Consider the following 22,726-nt stretch of genomic DNA (forward strand, 5'->3'; position numbering starts at 1 on the left):
ATGCTCACATTTGACCTTTACTATTTCCTAAACATTTATATAAAGACAATCTTAAACCTAAACCTGTTCACGGTCTTAATAAAGGGTGTGGTGGAGTCAGAGGCGCCTGATTTACTAAGCGGAAGAAATTCTTTATTACAACACATGCCATATCTAATGGAATGACAGTATTTCTGTCATATGATACAAGTCTTAGTAGCCATCCAATCTTGCTCCCTATAGACGTCAAATAATTGAGAAGCGCAGTAACAATGAATATAGATCAACAATGTAAAGTAAGGTAATGAAAGGTTTTTAACAGCACTCAACCAGATATGCAAACGAGAGAAACTGTCTGAATTCCATTAGTGACTTCAGTCAGTTTCACCAGAATTTTATCAGAATTTGGTCTGAACTTCATCAGCTTCTCCATCATTTTCTATGTAACAGTCAGTGAAAATTGGAACGCACTTGAATGGTATTCGAACCCTGTCCGATTTTTTTCACAGACCTGTAAACTTGCATTGACGATTTTGATCCGACACTCGACACTCCACTATTTTGCCCAGTCTGTAAAAACTCCAGGACATGTCACTATTATAGGTACACTATACGTGCTATCTATAAGAAACATAGATAGCACTCGTACAAAAAAATATGTATATACTGACATGTAAATGAGCCCTAACCAGAATTTATATTTTTTACTGACTACGTTTTAAGTGATAGGACTGAATCCTTCCTCAGGATTTACAAATCCAGACAAAACAGAACAGAATTTGAAGAATTTGAAGCATAGTGAATGGTGTGTGCCTTCCATCTCACCAGTTTAATGCCAATGTTCGACCACCCTGCATGTCTTCCACTTCCATGTGTATTTGAATATCTCCACCCTTAGGTGCTGCAGGCACCCATACACTGTGCGTGCTCTTCAAACCACGATATAAAAACAGCTTTCGACAATTCGTGAATGAGCAGGTTTGTACTGACAAGAGGTAAAATAGCTGACTGCCCATATCTGGGTCCTTCCATCCTGGCAAAGAATAAAATTCGTAAATATAAAGTTTTGCATTTAAATGAGAAGGAAATGAGTATACAAGTAAATAAGTTTTAGGACGTACCCACTGTATTTCAAACTGGCTTTGGTATTTTCATTCATTTACTCGATGCTTCTCCCAACCTTGTGTAACGTGGCAGCTGGACAGGTCATGGACGGTAGGTATGTGTCACCGAGGTGCAAAGCCTCGGTGATGTAGGACCTGGAGAAGCAGGCTCCAACACACATATTGTTAGGAGTTGCTTTAATGGGCCCGGACTATGGGTCTGTGTTTTTACGAGCAGCTGAAAGAGCTGGGTGGATTGGCTGCTCACTTACCTCCAGGCAAGGTCTTGGAATGTCTCATTTAAGGCAGCTGGTGCTGTCTCACTTGGTCTGTATGTGTTGCTAAGACCCTGCTGGAGTCTGAGTGAAGATTTACCATTTAAACGAGTGAGCCCGTGCTTTGTATGGACTGGTTATTTTCCGTTTTTGTTCTATTCTTTTTGTGCCCAGAAGAGGCTGTTTTATTTTGATAATCAGATCAGGTGGTTTATGGGATTTAATAAGCCACTTGTTTGTTTTGAACGAATTAACTAAATCCATGTGTGTGAACAAGCGCCTACCACAAAACCGATTCCTCACACTTGCTATATACTCAATATTTTAATGGCCTGGTGACTGTGACTACTGACCTGTGCAATTATATTCCAGAGGGGTATCCAGCCACTTTATAGTAGTTTGAGGAAGTAGTGAGCATTGGCCTCCAGTTGGTGGATGGTTTGGGGTTAGCGTAATGCTGCCTTCACCCCATCCTGGTCCCATCTGCTGCATAACATTAAGGGTGAATGTATAACCTTGACTATCCTGTAAAGCTCCTTTCCGAATGACAAGTCTCTGAGAAGAGCCAGTAGTAGTTGTATTCTTGTCCAAGGTCAGAGGATTCCCATAAGCGTCAACAGCGCTCCACCTAAACTGTATCAAAAAATTTTTACTTATCTGAATATTGTAAGTACAATAAAGAGTGGTCTTATTCAAGCAAGTGCTAGATTGCCTCCTCAGGAAAAAAAAGCCATTGTGGACAATGACTATTCAACTAATTGCAAGAATGCATACAATTATGGCAGGGTACTGTATTTTTATATCTACACACTTCTATATTCAAACTTCCAAACAGAAGTTAGAAAAGTTAAAAGGTAATATCAAGAATTTCTCACCACTGTATTATTCTGACATCTGTCACATTCGCCATACAGGATCACAGGAATCCTATTGCTGATGTAAGTTGGGGGCAGTAAATTACAAGAGATGCACTGGACAAAGACAGGGAACACAGAGCCAGTATGAATCAAAACCTGTGTAGGAAGAAGAGGGTTAACTATAGCTGTGAGTGGAATAAGGAATACGGTAACTTTGAGATTGTTACTTACAGTCTGTCTGGCAGTTGCTGGCGTTCTTCCTGGTTTTAAAATAGTCAATGTAAAGCTATATGATATATTTACACATAGTTTAGACCAAATAATTGTAATTGTTGGAAGACCAGGCAAGAAATTCAGAAAGCATGATCGGTCCTGGGGGATATGGATAGAGAACCAAAAGTTAGGAAATTTACTATGTAGCAACAGGTTCCAGTGTTCTCATATTTATTATTTCTGTGCACCTACGATAAATACATCTTGACCCAGTGTTCTCATATTTATTATTTCTGTGCACCTACAATAAATACATCTTGACCCAACATATAAAATATTTTTTTTAACAAATTATATTTTTACTACACAATACTGATGTGTCCACCCATGCATTTCAACAAATTTCTTAAAGGGAATCTTTCAACAGGTTTTTGCTATTTAAATCTGAAATCAGCATGATGTAGAGATATGTACCCTGATTACAGTAATATGTTATTTACTGATCTGCTTGCTATAGTTTCAATAAAATCAGTGTTTTATCAGCAGGCAATTATTCCTATAGGACTAGTTGTCCCATGCCATGTAGTCCTCTTTCTTTGTGTAACACCACCTCTATTCCTGATTGGCAGCTTTAAGCCTGTGCACAGAAATCTGCCAATCAGTGGTGTGGGTGGGGTTATACAGAGATTCCCTACAAAGGACTTTAAATGCTCACAATACGAATTCAATACAATTTTGCAACTTGCTAGCAGATTCCTCAACAGGCTGCAATTCACACCCCAATATAGAACAAAAAACTACAGAATAGGTAAGGTAAGGAAGGACACATTTTATGTTAACTGAGTATTGCCTATTTATTAACTACTTTTATATGGCTTTAGACAAATCCATTCCTCTTACCTCAGTGTTCGGATTTGAGCTCCATTCATACTTCATATTTGAGTCATCTTGATCAGGATCATAAGATTTTGAGCCATCTAAAGTTAAATCAGTTTCCGCTGGCCAGATCAGTTTTGATCCTCCATGAATCTGGGCCACTAATAAACTATGAGTTACTTCAAATATATGTGAAACGTCCTTTGTCAGTGGAGTCCCTTGAAGAGCGATTGTAAAAAGTAGCCAGTACATCCCAGTATCTAGTGAATGTCCAGGGATGGTCAGCAGAGCATTAGACTTGTTTATGCTTGGAAGACTTATTTCTTGGTTATCTGATCTCCTGTAAAGCTGCCATTGGAATATTATTTTATATTTATAGCAGTCTCTTAGATTTACAGCGGCCTCAAAGTTGCCACCATCGGCAATGTATATTATTGATGGTGATTCCACCAACCAGACAAGTGGCTGTTCACAATCTTCTGCCCTTATAGTTACTTTTTTATATGCATGAACAACGCTCAGCAGGTTAAACACAGTCACATTAGTCGTAAATTCACCCACGTCATTGTAGCAATATTCTACTGAGCTCCCTACTGCTGTAATATTTATTTCTCCAACTGTCCATTGGAAATGTAAGTCAGAACCATCAGATACAATGGCCATAAATGTTAGACATTGGTACAAGAAAGCCTCTTCACTGCTAGTTTGTAGAGTAACACTAGTCACTGGTTCCTGGACAATAACTAGAGATCGCGTTATGTTGAAACATACATGGTTGCTGACATTGAGGACAATATGAAGTGTTCCCAGTTCCAGTGGAATGAATTCGACCTTTTGCCCTGACTGTGTAAGGACAGGTTGAGTTTCTTGTTGGAAATCCCATTGAAAATTGTGGAGATAAGTGGATTCTACCTCTGCAAGTAACTGCATGGTCTTCATAACTGGCCAAGAAGGGGAAAGGCCAAGGATCTTCAGACCTTTGCTATTGTCCAAGACTGTTATTTGAATGGTATAATTGGCAAGGCTGACCCTATTATATGCAGATGACACAACATCATATTCACCTGGAAAAGGGAAGCTAAACTGGCTGCATGGTTCAGAAAAAAAATGAGATAAGTTCAGTTGTGGAAAAGCATATGTGAAGGTCACATTTGTGCCGTACTGGATAGTTGGGCAGAATTTAACCTCTTGCCCAGTACAGATTGTGTTTCGTCCTGTATTGACCTTGAAACCAGTTATTGCATCCTGCACAAGCAGTATATGGGAAATCATGGCATTACTGATTGAGTTGTAGACTCTAAGTGACACCTTATACACACCAGGTTTCTCAAAGATATGTGACACATTCTGTGTGCTATACATGTAATTTTCACTGAATCCTGTCAACTTCCATTGCCAAAACAGGTGTGCGCCAGGATGTGCTAAACCACACAACAGAACGATTGTATGGGATGGTACTGCTGTGTTATTATATTTTCCATTGATGACAATACTAATATTTAACAATGATTCTTGTATTGTCAACTTGGAAGACACAGTAAGAGAACTCAAAGCATTGGTCACTGTGACGGTAATGACCTTCAAGCCCTGTGTGAGATAACTTAAAGCCATTGACCTATTTTGGCCCGAAAGCAACAATGCATCCCCTCCAAAATCCCATGTAAATTGCATATTAGTGCCAGATTGGACATGAACAGTCAAGTTCAAAGGTGTCCCAATAGCCACACTTTCAATAGGTGTTTGTATGGCTACACCACTTATTCTTTCTATCACTTGCAATCGGGTTTGTGCGTATATCCTTCCTAATGCATTCTCTACCCAAACCCCTGCAAGCAAGTCACCCAGTTCTAATGGATGGATAGTGATGGAGGAGTTATGGCTTTCCAAGGGTACAAGCATCAATATCCAATTGAAGGTAAAATTGGATCCTTTGCTCACATGAGCTGTAAGAGTCAGAGGCTCGCCAATGCCAGTAAAACCATCAACTTGAGCATTCTCTTGCCATATGCCTACACCTTGTATTTCTTCTTGAATATTCATCATAACAAAAGCATTAGCAGAGCTTAGTGTATTGTTAGCCTGGACTCTGACGATGAAGCTACCAGGGTAGAAAAATATGTGTGATATGTTTGACGTTGCACTTAAATATGGACAGGACTCACACATGGACCAGAAATATTGTACATCATCACCACTAGACAAGGTAGCATAGAAATTGACAGTTTGTTCAGATTTTGCTAGCACAACATCAGAACTCAATGAAAGGTCTACTATGGGAGCTTGTATATACAATGAAAAAGTAATTTCACAATGGCTTACATTATTTTTTGCATATACACTACCTGTTAGGTTGCCGGATCGCTGAAAGGTGTGTTTAACACTTTGTCCAAAGCATAAAGGGGAAGAATCACCAAAATTCCAGGTGAAGTGAGCAGTCACTTCTGGTGTAACCCTAGCATAGAACATCTTCTCAACACCACGTGGAATTATAGTTTCAATATCATGTTCTAAGGACACGGAAACAATTGGCAGCTGAACAGTCACTAAACACCATGCTTGATATTGGCTCACTTGGTTCCAGACTATGACTGTCACATTGTATTGACCCTCAAACATATATGACCTAGTGACCTCAGGAGACGAAGTATTTATCAGGTTTCCCAAACCAAAATCCCACCGATACCAGTAATGATGCCATTTGTCTGGAAGAGGTTGTACCAATGCATAGAAGAAGAACAGCTGGGATACATTTGCTGCTGTGGTTGATGTATTAATGATTACTTTGATAATTTTATCTACAACTGTTATCTCTTTGCTGTAAAAATTACTCTCAGTATTTCCAGACATAAATATTTTAACTGTGTAATTACCAGCAGATAGATAGGTGTGCCACACATCTACCATTGCTTCACTGAGGATAAACGGACTTTTGTCTCCAAAGTCCCAGTGAAATATTTGTAACTTGGTTGGCATAGAGAGGTATGCAGTCAATTTTGTAGATATTAGGCTGGTGGTAATTTCAGGAAGAATATTGATAACTTGTATTCTGTATATATGTACACTGACTGATTCAAAGGCAGAGCTGATAGCATTTCTAGCAATTACTGCAACAGTAAAATTACCCCATTGGCCATATTTATGGCGGACTGATGCCGCTGACTGATTAATGTAGGCTTTGCCATCTCCCATATCAAATGTCCAAGTAATGTTTGTGCCCTGGCTTACTGAGCAGAAGACTGTGATTTCTGTACCCAGCTCCATAGGACTATTGCTTCTTACTTGTAAACCAGTGATCTGATGCTCAATGGTAACCATCAAGGTTTCATTAACGTGGCTGAGGTCATTACTTGCATTAACTGTGATCTTGTAGCTACCAACCGAATTGTAAACATGTTTTATTTGCTGATCTCTGCTTTCCACAACTCTGGAATCATCACCAAAATCCCAAGTGAAGGTCACAGCAAACGATGAAGGCATACATAAAGCAGAAAACAGGGCAACTCTATGCAGTCTTAGCGATGAATGGTCAACTTCAAGTGTCAAGGATGTCAATGTGGAGACAACTTGTAACTGCACTGAACATGTGACATCTGATCCACCTTGAAAGGCCATCACTTTAACTTCATAATTCCCTGTGAAAGTTAAACACAGGATTACCTCATTATATGTAATGAATACATCTTGACACCACAGGCCATTACAATTTTCTCTCTTACCTGGCAGGGCATATGTGTGCATTTCTGTTGTGTTCATATTGGCCAATGGCTCCTTAACGGTTTGTAGTTGGTGGAGATCAAATGAGGGAGAAAAGTGTCTGTGTAATAGTGGGCTACCATCTCCAAAGTCCCAACTATAGAAAAACAAAACGTATAACCAGCTATGCTTAATGACAGGAGGCACATCTAAAAAGAATCCAAAAACATTAGGTATACAGGACATCACAAGACCCAACATACATTTTTTACAAAGAAATCTCACAAATTCTAGAGAATATGATCTGAATACATGACCTCCAGGTGAGGATTGACAGGCGAGGAACCCCTCTGATTTTCGAAACATTGTCTTACATAGGAATTTTGTGAGATTTTTTTTAAAGCGAACCTGTCAGCAGGATTTTGCTACGTAAACTACAATCATTGTCAGGTTTTCAGTATTAAACTGATTAAAATGATACTTGGGGTGAAGAAATACATCTTGTGGTTCTTGTGTAATCAGTGTTAGAAGTTTTTAGTTAATGAGATGCCCGTGCTCCGAGGCTGGACTATAGAGTCTTATTTTCCTGCTCTAAGCCAAAGAAACCAAGGAAAGACCTGACCACAGGCCCACCCCAAAGCACAAACATGTTCCTCATCATAGAGACAGAGAGACAGACACAGACTGTTTGTGCTTTGGGACGGCCTGTGGGCAGGTCTTTTTTTGGTTTCTTTGGCTTTGAGCAGGAAGATAACACTCTGCCTACAATCCTACCCCGAAGCATGGGTATATCATTAGCTAAAAACTTCTAACACTGATTACACAAGAACCACAATACGAATTTCTTCACCCCAGGTATCATTTTAATCAGTTTAACACTGCCAACCTGACAATGCCTGTAGTTTACATACAAAATCCTGCTGACAAGTTCGCTTTAAAATAAGACTGTAAATTTTGAAGGGGACATTAAGTGATTTACATAAAATGTCCTATAATTACCTGCAGTATCTTAAGACACTCTATATTCTGAGTCCCATTGTCATAATTAGTGGTGGAAAGAGAACTCACTTGCTCTGTGTTTTCAGGTTGCTCTAGTTGCTAGTGTATATACAAAGTGAACTGTATTTGTGCTAACACCTTCTTAGGCTAAATACACATGCCACAGTGTTGTCAAGGGTTTGAACCACATTAAATCTGGAATTAAATTTGTAATTAAATCTGCAATTTGACCGTAATTAAAAGGACAGGCTGAGGACTAAAAATCTGCCAAATATTACCAAATCTGAAACAAAACAGATTTACAACATGTGAATTGGCTTTTCATAATCCCATTCATTTATATTGGACTGTATTTATCCACATATTTGTAATGTGGAATGCACAATACAAATCTGCAAAAAAGTGATCTTGACCTTATTGTTTATTTGGCTTCATGGTGATATCTTCAACGAAGCTGCAAGAATTTAATTGTAGAGGGAACCATTTCTTGGACAATCTATTCTCAAATGACTTGCTATGGCATGTGACACGTCATCTGACCAGCTGCAGCCTCCACTATTTCATCAGACTGGATGTCCTCTTTGATGGAATACTGATGAGCAGCTTCCAGAACTTAGCTTAGCGAGAACTGATTGGCTGCATTGGCCACGTGACAGGACAATGGCACCCACTGGGAACAGTAGCTCCAACATTGCTTGGATGGCATCACAGAAGGAGGTGAGTACACATTGTTTTTATTTGGAGCTGAGTTGATTAAGCTGGGTGTCTCCAGTACTGGACCACACCTTTAATGATTGAAACTAAATGAATGAATATTACAAAATCCGCACCTTATAGTCAAGTCAGATGAACTTTCTAATTGTAGCTTTAAAGATATTTCATGAGTCTTATTCACAAGTAACAAAGAAGAAAACAGAAAGAGCTCAGCACTGAGTGGATGATCAATCGCATGCACGTGAAGCACCAAGGTCACCGCCTGAGAACTGACTGGGTTCTCTGCAAAAACCTAAAAAACAGATGATAAAAATAAATATATTTTAACCCCTTCATGACTCAGCCTATTTTGATCTTAATGACATGTTCATTTTCTGCAATTCTGACCAGAGTCCCTTTATGAGGTAATAACTCAGGAACGCTTCAACGGATCCTAGCGATTCTGACACTTACGTCACATATTGGGTTTCATGTTAGTGGTAAATTTAGGTCAATAATGTTTGCGTTTATTTGTGAAAAAATCGGAAATTTGACAAAAAAATTGAAAATTTCGCAATTTTCAAATTTTGAATTTTTATTCTGTTAAACCAGAGAGTTATGTGACACAAAACAGTTAATAAATAACATTTTCCACATGTCTACTTTACATAAGCACAATTTTGGGAAAATAAAAATTTTTGTTAGTAAGTTATAAGGGTTCAGAATTTATCAGCAATTTCTCATTTTTCCAGCTAAATTTACAAAACCATTTTTTATCGACCACATCACATTTGAAGTCCCTTTGAGGTGCCTATATGACAGAAAACACCCAAAAGTGACACCATTCCAAAAACTTCACCCCTCAAGCTACTCGAAACTACATTCAAGATGATTATTGACTCTTCAGGTGCTTCACAGGAACTAAAGCAACGTGGAAGGAAAAAATGGACATTTTAATTTTTCCAACAAAAATGCTCTTTTAGCCTCAAGTTTTTCATTTTCACATGGACAACAGGATAAAATGGATCCTAAAATTTGTTGTGCAATTGCTCCTGTGTACACAGATACCTCATATGTGGGGGTAAACCACTATTTGGGCGCACGGCAAGGCTCGGAAGGGAAGGAGCGCCATTTGACTTTTTGAATGGAAAATTAGCTTGAATTGTTAGCGGACACCATGTGGCGTATGGAGAGTCCCTGTGTGCCTAAACATTGGAGCTCCCCCACAAGTGACCCCATTTTGGAAACTAGACCTCCCAATGAACTTATCTAGATGCATAGTGAGCACTTTGAACCCCCAAGTGCTTCACAAATTGATCCGTAAAAATAAAAAAGTACTTTTTTCACAAAAATTTTCTTTTAGCCTCAATTTTTTCATTTTCACATGGGCAACAGGATAAAATGGATCATGATATTTGTTGGGCAATTTCTCCTGAATACACGGATACCACATATGTGGGGATAAACCACTGTTTGGGTGCACAGCAGGGCTCAGAAGGGAAGGAGCGCCATTTGACTTTTTGAATGGAAAATTAGCTCCAATCGTTAGTGGACACCATGTGGCGTATGGAGAGCCCCTGTGTGCCTAAACATTGGAGCTCCCCCACAAGTAACCGCATTTTGGAAACTAGACCCCCCCCAAGGAACTTATCTAGATGTGTGGTGAGAACTTTGAACCCCCAGGTGTTTCACTAAACTTTATAGCGCCTGGGCATGAAAATAAAAAAAACACATATTTTTTCCACAAACATGATCTTTTAGTCCCCAATTTTTTATTTTCCCAAGGGTAACAGGATAATTTTGACCCCAAAAGTTGTTGTCCAATTTGTCTTGAGTACTCTGATACCCCATATGTGGGAGAAAACTACTGTTTGGGCACACGTCGAGGATCAGAAGGGAAATAGTAACGTTTTGGAACTCAGATTTTGATGGAATGGTCTGCGGGTGTCATGTTGCGTTTGGAGAGCCCCTGATGTACCTAAACAGTGGAAACCCCCCACAAGTGACCCCATCTTGCAAACTAAACCCCCAAGGAACTTATCTAGATGTGTGGTGAGAACTTTGAATCCCCAGGTGTTTCACTTAACTTTATAGCGCCTGGGCGTGAAAATAAAGCAAATCACATTTTTTCCACAAACATGATCTTTCAGTCCCCAATTTTTTTTCCCAAGGGTTACAGGAGAAATTGGACCACACAAGTTGTTGTCCAATTTGTCCTCAGTACGTTGATATCCCATATGTGGGAGAAAACTACTGTATGGGCACACGTCGAGGATCGGAAGGGAGGTAGTGACGTTTTGGAATGCAGACTTTGATGGAATGGTCCGCGGGCATCATGTCACATTTGGAGAGCCCCTGATGTGCCTAAACAGTGGAAACCCCCCAATTCTAACTCCAAATCTAACCCCAACACACCCCTAACCCCAACCACAACCCTAACCCTAACACACCCCTAACCCTAATCCCAACCCTATGCACAAACCTAACCCTAACACACCCCTAAACCTAATCCCAACCCTAACCCTAATCCCAACCCTAACCCTATCCTTAGCCCCAAACCTAACCATAATTTTAGCCCCAATCCTAACCCTAACTTTAGCCCAACTCACATTAGCCCAACTCTAACCCTAATGGGTAAACTGGGGTGGAGGGGGCAATCACCAGGGCACGGGGCGATCGCTGCGGCAGGGGGCGATCGCCAGGGCAGGGGGTGATCACCGGGGCTGGGGGCAATCAGGGGGCTATCAGCAGGGCAGGGGACCATCGCCGGGGTGATCGCCGGGGCAGGGGGTGATTGCCGAGGCAGGGGGCGGTCCCCAAGGCAAGGGGCGATCCCCGGGGCAGGGAGCGATCGCTGGGGCAGGGGGTGATCAGGGGGGATCGCTGGGGCAGGGGACGATCACCGGTGCAGGGGGCAATCGCCAGGGCACGGGGGAGGGAGCGGAGGTCGGGGGTGGAATCGGACAGCGGAGGTCAGCAGAGGGGGAGTACCTGATGGCGGTGACAGTAGCAGTGGCGTCAGCGATCAGTTGGTCAGGGCAGCATGCAGGCATGTCGCTTTTCAGCTTCCAGGGACTGGATGAAGCTGTAGAGCGATGCAGCCATACTGTACTGCGCCCCTCCACATCTGATTGGAGAACTAGCGTCACAATCAGATCTGGGGGGGTGACAAATAGGTGCCCAGGAGGGATTGTAGCCATAGGGGGGGGGGCAACCCCATCCCCCCGGGCTCAAAAATAAGTCCCCCTGTACCTGCAGGTCGGGTGACATTTGAGTTAACTCGTTCACCTGACCTGCAGGAACAAGGTCCCGCCATGACGCCACATAGGCGTCACAGGTCGGATTGGCACCGACTTTCATGATGCCTACATGGCGTCTCAGGTCGAGAAGGGGTTAAAGAAATGAGTATGTACAAAAGCAATAATGACAATCACTACGATAAGTAAAATGAAAGGAACAAACTATCCAAAGCAGGTCCTTGAAAATTAGCCACACTAATCATTTTCATAGTCTGGAGGACATTACTGTGATAAATGTATGGCAAATCTTACCTTCAAATTATAAACCCCTGGAGTTCTGAATGTTACAGTGTAATTCGGACCTCTGTATGAAAACTTTTTATTATCATCGATCATCCATGTGAATGTAACAGATGAGCCACGAGATAGTGCAGCTGTAAAAACCTGAGAAAGGATAGAAATGTCACATGTTTAAAGGAAATGTTGATTATGGCTTAGCAATGTGCCACTGAGTCATATTACAGAAATATTGGAGTTTAGTGATATTTCACAATGCAGTTAAAATACATTATCGAAAATAAAGCTAGACACCTTGTGAGAGAGTATTGCAAAATAATGGTTTGTGTATTTTTGGTTCAAACAAGCTTGTTATCAGGCTTTTTCCTTAGCCATATTTTCCTTTACAAACAATGCTTCTATGGAAGAATATTTCGCTCATGACTCATGAGTCTAATTTTTTTACAAAATCTGAAAGCTTAACCACCATTTTAATTTGGGCTTATAATGGATCAGTAGGGCCTTATGGAAGTTGCAGTGTGGCTTTATACAACTTAGTCTAAGTTCACATTTTGAAATGGATCCATCAGTTATCTAAGGCTACTTTCACACTTGTGTCTGTACGGGTCCGTCGCTATGCATCGGGCCGACGTACCGACGCACGTTGTGAAATTTGTGCACGACGTGGGCAGCGGATGCAGTTTTTCAAAGCATCCGCTGCCCATTCTGAATTCTGGGGAGAAGGGGGCGGAGTTTCAGTTGCGCATGTGCGGTAGAAAATGGCGGACGCGACGGACAAAAAAACTTTACATTGAACTTTTTTTGTGACGACGGTCCGCCAAAACACGAAGGACGCGACGTGTGGCCATCCATCGCGATCCGTCGCTATGCAAGTCTATGGGCAAAAGACATATCCAGCGAGCACATTTGCAGGATCCGTTTTTTGCCCAAAACGACGGATTGCTAAAAACGCAAGTGTGAAAGTAGCCTTAGCTGACAAAAAAGATGATTGATTACTTGACTGTTCACATGTATCAATTTCAATCAGATGACTACTGGGCATGTGAACTTTCACGTAATCATCCATCATCCAACAAAAATTGGTTCCATTTTCAAAGTAAGAAAAATGGATGACTACTTAACAAATCCATTTTCCATAGACTTCAGTATTAAAAAAGGGATCCAGTTATAATCAGTTTTTTAACCAGACAAAAAAAGTTGCTGATGGATCTGTTTCAAACCCGAAAACTACTGGACATGTGAACTTAGCCTTAAAGGTTGCACAGAGCTACGTATATTATGGTAGTGTTCTTAAGACCTAAGATGGACTTGAATTTCCCGATTTTTCATTAAATAATGACATTAAATAATATTAATGGATTGGTGAAGAGACTTGCCATACTGCCTACATACCCGAGTCTGGTTTATTTGTATGTGATTAGATCCATTGGAGTAAATTTGGAGTTCCTGGATGGCATCATGAGCCTGAACTTGCATGGTGACACTTTTGACACTGACTTCACTGGTCAACTGGATGGAAAGTAGAGCACTTTGTGGATTGTTAAAATGCAAAAACATCCCAAAAAATCCTTCATCCACTGAATGGGTGGTGCAAATCGGCAAAGAAGGTGCAATATCTGAAGGACATTCCTGCTGCATAATAGAATCTCCACTCTGCAGGGTTGTTAACCAGTGAACATGGACAAGACTTGTACTCCGAGCACTGATAACAACTAGATTATTCTTCTGAGTTAGCAGATGTAAGGAGTCATTGTGAGGTGTAGGGTAAACAATCTTCACATCAGTGATGGGACTTAGAATACTGACTTGACAAGTGGCCGTAGTTGAACTAATGGCATTTGTCACCACGGCACTGATGATGTATCTTCCAGTCTGTGGAAAACCCCATAACAACGGCGAGACCACAAGGCTGTGTGCCTCTGAACCATACATCATATGGAGGTCACAAACCACATCATCTACCCAGATACCCGAATCTATAAGAACAGTCTCTTTCAGCCATCCTTGACTTGTCATGGTAATGTAACTTTGCCGCCAGAGTGAATCTGAACTAGAGGTGCAATGCAAGAAAGACCCTTTGACACCTGTGTGTTGTATGGAAAGGATATCATCAGGGTGTACAGAGTAAGACTGGTGAGACAAGAGGACCTGCAAGAGAAATAGATTTAGAGTTAATCCAATGGTATCTCACGATAGTTAACTATTACAAAGAGATGGTCAAATAGCAATTCAAACTTAGAACTTTAATGTAAAATATGTCTTACATTTCATAAGAGTCATAAATGTAAGATCATGGCCCTCAGAATAAAATTTACAACATGGCTACCCAAAAAGTACATAGAACTTTGAAGCCCTTCAGGTTACTGCATCTGGGTGCAACTACAACTTGTGCACCCACTATAGTTATTCTTCTGCATTTATTCCCTCTATAACAAAAACATATTGCAGCCTCAGAATATGTAGACGTGACGAATGCCTTTGGTTGATTTGCAATGACTACTTTTTTACATGTCTTCCCTAAAAATTCCTCGGGAATTCAGCAATTTCAATAGTATGTCCAGCGCCCCAATAGGAGAAATGAAGCATTGCACAGTGCCCACAGGACTATGCAAGGTCCCCAGAGAGAGACTTGTTCTTTGTAAATTATGTCCCTTTGGGAAATTATATCAGAATTTCCCGAATCACAAAAGTATAAATCACCTTAAGATCATATTATATTAAAATCAGACTGTATACAACTGCAAATGTTAGGTGTTTATTAAAGAAGTTTATAGAACATATTAGTTTTGTGTAGTAAGAAGTAAATCTCACATCAAATAACACTTCATCTATTCTTACTTGGATGTTTCGCCTCTTCTTGCTTGGTGAGAAAAGTAGTGGGATGTCAGCGACTTGAGAGTACAAAGGTGGAGTTCCAACATGCCGAGGTGGGTATACGTAGCTCTCAGAGGTATAACTACTGCAGGGATGGTCAGGACTCAGACAGCTATCAGTAAGGGAGCACCACTGTTTGCCATTGGGACAGACCCCCGTAGTGTTACATAGAGGATGCGGATGGCAGGTAGCAAAAGGTGACTGCTGGAATACACAACCTTTACAAACAAGCAAAACAGCACAAATTATTATAGATGCAATCACATTGTATGCCATAATGGTATTTGTTTGGAATGATATATCATCGATGATGGCACATAAAATTTGTGTACAGTCCAAATTACCTACTTTATGCTATTTATCATGTCAAATGTCCCTAGAAGTTCTGTGTATTCACATTAACGTTTTGAATGGCTGTAATAAGATCATGGGTCTATTGGACTGGATATAGATGAACATTGAACTATATGTTCAATGTCTGTTTAAGCACGACAGGAAGTCCGGGTATTATAGACTTAATATAGATACTAAAATGTGACCGTATTACAGTGGATGCTACTAGTAATTGTTTAAAGATCTAAGGTACCACTCATTAGTAGCGAGGGTAGCACTGTGTCCTATAAGAGGTAATGCACTGTGGCTGGTGACCAGCTGGGTCAGAGGGCAGCATTATAGAACTTGTAGAACTTGTTCCATGTATTGTCATGCCCCAAGGATATTGTAAGTACAGGTGTAACTTTATTTTCAGAACTGTACATTTTTATTAAAGTTTATATTTAAACAATTTTAAACATCAATCCAAATAACGATACAGTAACATTTTATACATCAGTCAAAATGCAATGTAAATGCCAAAATAGCAAAAAGACATTTGAGAAAGCTTCAAGAACAAAATACACTATAGGTAAGAATGATTGATTCCACTACTTGCTAGCTCAGATTTATAATCCATTAGATGATGCCTAAAGAAATAAAATAAGGAAAAGACAGACAGCTAGGGATACTTGTGGGGGGGGGGGGGGAAGAGGCACAAACTGTGTAGGAATTTTAAGAGAAATCATTCCTAACCGCCATACTGAGCCCCAGGGAGCCTAAATCGTATCATACCTGTCCACTCCAGCTCTCATCAAAGCCGTCATATATTCCATTCTACGCATATCAGCAATTCTATTTAGTAAATGTTGGTGGGAAGGGGGAGAGGTCTGTTTCAATTAACAGCTATCAAACATTGCACCTCAGTGAGAATGTATAACAGCACTTTAGCAGAATTTTACCCCATCTCTTTAGGAGAGACATTAAGAAGGAAAATAGCTGGATCTAATTCAACCTCCACAAAAAGAACCCTGCCAATTAAGGTCCAAAAGATATGACATTGAGAGCCAACTTCCAAACCACAACGCCAGCAGAGGTTCGAGAGCTGAGGGTTCAATCTATGGAGGAGATCGGGAGGGTGATACCAGAAGATCAAAATGTTATACTGATTCTCCCTATAGAGGGTGCAAATAGAGGATTTAGCTGCCCTATCCCAGATATGTTGCCAGGTTTGAGGCGACAGACTCCTCCCCAAAATGGACTCCCATCTACTCATGTACGGGTGTTTAAATGGCTGACTCACTTTGGGATGATTTAATATCTTATATATTTCCGAAATTAATCCCTTGGTAGATGGACCCCTCCTGAAAATTCTCTCAAAGTCAGATGGTGAGGACACCATTAATGATCCATATAACGACAAATCCAGGTGCTTAGTCTGCATGAACTGAAAGAACTACCTGTTATAGGAAATCTAGATTTGATATCGTCAAGCGAGAGAACCTCCAGAGTGCGACCATCCACTACCATCACAGGGTCCATGCTATTTGGAATCAGGTGTTGATAAATAAATTATATCATTTGGCGAGTTGCTAGAGGCCAAGTTAAACCTGCTCTTGCCCTCTAACCATACCTCTCTTGTGAACTGTATGCTTTCTCAAAAGGGAGAATTCCCTTTTTTAGAAAGCTTACGTGAAACGCGCGTCAGGGGTGGATCCGGTCACCTGGGCATTGTGTCACGCTCACCATGGGTAAGCTCCATTGTTATTAGATGCATTGTTATTTTTGTTCTCCTCAGTGATAGCACTGGTCCATGTAATAGCCTGAGGCAATCACTCTATATTAAGGACATCTATCCTAAGGAGTAATACGGATGGATATGTGAACTGTGTTTTACAATTGATGCTGGATGCATCTATGGTCTGCATGATCAATAGCGATATATCATTAGTACTATGGTGACACACAATTGATTTCCATGCCCGGGTTTCACTTGTTCTTTACTAGGGTCTCTTTTTTGTTTTTTTTGACTGTTAATTTATGATATACTATGTAATAGTATTTACAATAAAATTTATATCTTTTTACTTAGTTCATGTGTATGGAACTCCGATTTGTTTGTTTTTAGATATCTTTTGGAATTATGGCTTAAAACCTTAAACTCAGTCTCATCAGACCATAACATGTTTTCCCATATGCTTTTTGCAAACATGATATAGACTTTGCCAAATATTGCTGGGCTTGGATGTTTTTATTTGGAAAAAAATTATTCCATCTGGCCACCCTACCCCACAAATAAGACATATGAAAAAAACTTGAGATTGGTGTCACATGCAGTACATAACTAGTAGTTGCTAGAAATTCCTGCAGGTCCTCCAATGTTGCTGTAGGCCCCTTGACAGCCTCCCTATTTTCTTCTTGTCTTTTCCTCAATTTTTGAGGGATGTCACTGTTTTAGGTAATGTCACTGTTATGCCAAATTTAAGCCACTTGTTTATGACCATCTTCAGAGTGCTACTTGGTATATCTAATACATTGGAATATTTTTGAATCATTTTCCTAACTAATAACTTTCAACAATGAGATCCCTTTGCTGTGCTGTAAGCTGTTTACAGATCATGGATTTGCTATAAAATGCAACTAAGAAAATGTCAGGAAAATCCTACTAGAACAGCTAAACTTTATATGGGATTAATCACATCTACTTTAAATTATGGCAGCTGTACTGATTATTTAACATAAATGTAAATATGATTGGCTAATTCTGAACACAACCACATACCCAATCATAACATGGTGTTTACTGTTATACAACCATATTATTTTAATTTTGTTATTTTTAATCCCCCCCCCCCCCCCTCAAATTCCTGCAGTTTGCTTCTTAATGGATTTGTAAAGATTATGGGTGACATCATTAACCCTTTAGTGACAGAGCCAATTTGGTACTTAATGACCAAGCAAATTTTTACAATTCTGACCACTGTTACTTTATGAAGGTATAACTCTGGAATGCTTCAATGTATCCCACTAGGGTTGAGCGACCTTGACCTTTTTAGAGTCGAGTCGTGTTTCGCGAAACCCGATTATCTTAGAAGTCGAGTCGAGTGGAATCGGCCGATTATCGCGAAAAGTCGGGTATCGCCCGAAACAAGAAACCCAATGCAAGTCAATGGGGGAGCATAGTCGGCAGTGAGTGGAGGCCAGGAAAACACCTTCACTGCCCATTTTAATGGCAAAAACATCCATTCTTGTTACTGAAGCTTGTCAATCGTAATTTAGCTTATAATAATTGGAAGGCATTTTAAATTGGGGGTCATTTGGCTAAAGTTGTGGGGAGTAGGGCTGGTTCAAGTAATTAGTGGGCCCAGGAAATCTGGAACGCGTCACGGCAGTGGAGCAGGGAGAGGAAAGTATTTCAACTTTGCAAGTGCTGTGATCCTGAGCAAGCAGGGGGGGCCCACTCGTTGGCACTGGCACTGGCACAGGGCCCCTCAAAGTACAGCGGTGTGTTTGCACGGCGGGGGCGCCTCCCACCGGCAGCAACACTTTTGCGTACTATGAGTGGCCCTGTGCCAGTGACGTCGCCAACTAGTATTCCTCCCCCCACCTGATGAAGGAACCTGCACTTTCATCTGCACCTTCCTCTTTGTCCCCATGTAAGGTGGTATGGTATGCGGGAAGAGGAACCTGACTTTCAGCAGGGTCACAATCTTGCTGTGTAGCGTGCACGGGGAATTTAGCGTTATCGGTCAATGTACCAGCAGACTCATCTATCACTGGCTGGGCAATGGGCAGGATGAGGAGGAAACACAGATATAGGCCCAAAGAATAAAGTGAGCTAAATGCAGTTCAAAATTGGTAACACAGGACTAACCAGGGGGCATTGCAGTGGAGGACAACTGGAATGAGAGGCTGACACAGAGAGTAGGCCCAAATCAGTAAGTAGTCGAAATGCAGTTCAAAATTGGCAACCGTAGTAAACAGGCGGCACAGCTTTGTTCAGTGGAGGAGAACAGCAAGGAGTGGCAGACACCGATAGTAGGCCCCAAACCAACTAGTACGCCAAATGCAGTCTAACATTAACAACTACTTAACGAGAGCCTGAAAATGGAATTTCAGGACAGGAAACCAGGAGAACAGCAAGGAGTGGCAGACACCGATAGTAGGCCCCAACCCAACTAGTACGCCAAATGCAGTTGTTCCATTTAACCACAATTTAATGAGAGCCTGAACATAGAAGCTCAGGAAAGGCAACCTGGAGAACACCTTGTAGTGTAACACACCATCTCTCTACACCCCATACCCAATTTGTAGGCCTAATGCAGTGTAGTTTCCAACAACTACTAAACGAGAGCAGGAAGATCGAAGCAATGGCGAGGAAACCTGGGGAACACCTTGGAGTGGAACACACCATCTCTCTACACCCCATACCCAATTTGTAGGCCTAATGCACTGTAGTTTCCAACAACTACTAAACGAGAGCATTAAGATCGCAGCAATGGCGAGGAAACCTGGGGAACACCTTGGAGTGGAACACACCATCTCTACACCCCAGACCCAACTTGTAGGCCGAATGCAGTGTTGTTTTCAACAACTACTTAAGAAGAGCCTGAAGATCAAAGCTCAGAAAAGGCAACCCGGGGAACACCTTGGAGCGGCAGACACTGGTAGTAGGCTGTAAACCCCAAATTTTGGTCAATGGAGTTTATGAAATGTTCCAGGGGTACACAGGCAGCATTGGTGTGGTAAGCGGAGGATAATTTATATTTGGGACTGCAGACAGACTTTGTAGGCTGTCCCCTGTGGACCATGCATCCACAACATTAACCCAGTGCGCCGTAATGGACATCTAACCTTTCGTGGACATGCCTACTGGTCCATGCATCTGTTGTCAAGTGCACCTTTCTACTATTAGATAGCCAGAGAGCATGGACAATGCAGATTTTTACATGATGCTGTAGTGCTGGGATGGCTTTTCTCGCAAAAGAAGTGATGACTGGGTAGCTCTTACCGTGGTACAGCGTAGTCCATCTGGGCTTTATAATTGTAAAATAGAGAATAAAAATTGGCTGTATGCACTTTAAAATAGGTTACAGGGGTACACGGGCGGCAGTGGTCTGGTCAGTGTAGTTGTAGTAGAAAGAAGGGACCGCAGACAGGCTTCGAAGGCCTAACATAACAAATTGGACAGGCTGTAGGCACTTTTACATTGGTTCCAGGGGTACACGGGCAGCAGTACAATGGTCAGTGGAGGCCAAGTGGAAGGAGGGACCGCAGACAGGCTTCGAAGGCCTAACATAAAAAAATAGGGCTGTTGGCAATTTACAATTGGTTCCAGGGGTACACGGGCAGCAGTACAATGGTCAGTGGAGGCCTAGTGGAAGGAGGGACCGCAGACAGGCTTCGAAGGCCTAACATGACAAAAATAGGGGTGCAGGCAATTTAACATTGGTTCCAGGGGTACACGGGCAGCAGTGGTCTGGTCAGTGTAGTAGTAGTAGAAAGAAGGGACTGCAGACAGGCTTCGAAGGCCTAACATAACAAAATTGGGCTGTTGGCAATTTAAAATTGGTTCCAGGGGTACACGAGCAGCAGTACAATGGTCAGTGGAGGCCTAGTGGAAGGAGGGACCGCAGACAGGCTTCGAAGGCCTAACATAACAAAAATAGGGGTGCAGGCAATTTAACATTGGTTCCAGGGGTAGACGGGCAGCAGTGGTCTGGTCAGTGTAGTAGTAGTAGAAAGAAGGGACTGCAGACAGGCTTCGAAGGCCTAACATAACAAAATTGGGCTGTTGGCAATTTAAAATTGGTTCCAGGGGTACACGGGCAGCAGTACAATGGTCAGTGGAGGCCTAGTGGAAGGAGGGACCGCAGACAGGCTTCGAAGGCCTAACATAACAAAAATGTCAATACAATGGTATTGTCAGTGCCAGGCATTGAAGGATGTCAGCGCATAGACTAAACATTGGTGGAGCTGTGAGAGATAATTTTGCAAGTGGTAGAGCACTGTTTGAGCTGGGGGGGGAACTGTCTTGTGGCCGGCGGTACAGGCCCAGGGCCCCTCATATTACAACGGTGTGTCTGACGTTGGGTGCGCACCACCACCGCCAGAGACACTTTATTGTACTATGAGGGACCCAGTGGCAGTGCCGTCGACCAAAAGCGGGCACACCCACCTCTTCAGAAAAAAAACAGCACTCTCACGGGTGCTGGCGCCAAGTGGCGATACCACGGCCCCGTGTGGGGAATTTGGCCATTTAGGGAGGTGTAAACATGTCGTATGCTGGACAATCAGGTGCAGCAAATTACGATATTGGAAAAGTCATTCATAATAGTCCACAGGCAAGACCTTTTCATAGGAAAGCTAGGTGTGAGCCGGGCAAGGTGGGGCAAAAGATTTCGAAATCCAGTTGTGGTTCATTTTAATGAAGGTTAGATCATCTACATTTTGGGTAGCCAGACGAGTCCTTTTTTCTGTTAGTATTGAACCTGCAGCACTGAATACTCTTTCTGATAGGACACTAGCTGCCGGGCAAGCAAGCTCCTGCTATGCATATTCTGCCAATTCTGGCCAGGTGTCTAATTTGGATGCCCAGTAATCAAATGGGAATGACGGTTGAGGGAGAACGTCGATAAGGGATGAAAAATAGTTTGTAACCATACTGGACAAATGTTGTCTCCTGTCACTTTGAATTGATGCTGCAGTACCTGTCCTGTCTGCGGTCATAGCAAAATCACTCCACAACCTGGTCAGAAAACCCCTCTGGCCAACGCCACTTCTGATTTCTGCCCCTCTAACACCTCTGGTCTGCTGGCCCCTGCAGCTCGTGTGAGAACGATCATGGGCGCTGTGTGCAGGGAATGCCAGAAGCAAACGGTCAACAAGAGTTGATTGTTTGGTTGCTAATATTAGTTCCAAGTTCTCATGTGGCATTATATTTTGCAATTTGCCTTTATAGCGAGGATCAAGGAGGCAGGCCAACCAGTAATCGTCATCGTTCATCATTTTAGTAATGCGTGTGTCCCTTTTGAGGATACGTAAGGCATAATCCGCCATGTGGGCCAAAGTTCCAGTTCTCAAATCTGCGGTTGTGCTTGGTTGAGGGGCAGTTTCAGGCAAATCCACGTCACTTGTGTCCCTCAAAAAACCAGAACCCGGCCTTGCCGCGCCAACAATTTCCAGTGGCCCCGGAAAAGCTTCCTCATTAAAAATATAATCATCCCCATCATCCTCCTCGTCCTCCTCCTCCTCTTCGCCCGCTACCTCGTCCTGTACACTGCCCTGGCCAGACAATGGCTGACTGTCATCAAGGC

The 22,726-nt window shown here is 41.9% G+C and overlaps 1 protein-coding gene across 1 annotated transcript in view; it reads right to left on the reverse strand.

The window, feature by feature from the left end:
- The window catches only part of LOC138666740 (polycystin-1-like), a 279,344-nt gene that overhangs the window by 86,881 nt on the left and 169,737 nt on the right, over positions 1-22,726 (reverse strand). The window contains exons 13-22 of the mRNA XM_069754924.1: positions 15,063-15,316; positions 13,617-14,372; positions 12,240-12,371; positions 8,826-9,001; positions 7,020-7,153; positions 3,328-6,935; positions 2,446-2,586; positions 2,233-2,370; positions 1,711-1,990; positions 805-1,012 (exon numbers count right to left, since the gene is read on the reverse strand). Of these exons, the coding sequence (XP_069611025.1) occupies positions 805-1,012; positions 1,711-1,990; positions 2,233-2,370; positions 2,446-2,586; positions 3,328-6,935; positions 7,020-7,153; positions 8,826-9,001; positions 12,240-12,371; positions 13,617-14,372; positions 15,063-15,316 (5,827 nt within the window). The remainder of the gene's footprint in view (positions 1-804; positions 1,013-1,710; positions 1,991-2,232; positions 2,371-2,445; positions 2,587-3,327; positions 6,936-7,019; positions 7,154-8,825; positions 9,002-12,239; positions 12,372-13,616; positions 14,373-15,062; positions 15,317-22,726) is intronic.

This window comes from Ranitomeya imitator, chromosome 2, assembly GCF_032444005.1.
Source record: "Ranitomeya imitator isolate aRanImi1 chromosome 2, aRanImi1.pri, whole genome shotgun sequence".
Lineage (NCBI taxonomy): Eukaryota > Metazoa > Chordata > Amphibia > Anura > Dendrobatidae > Ranitomeya > Ranitomeya imitator.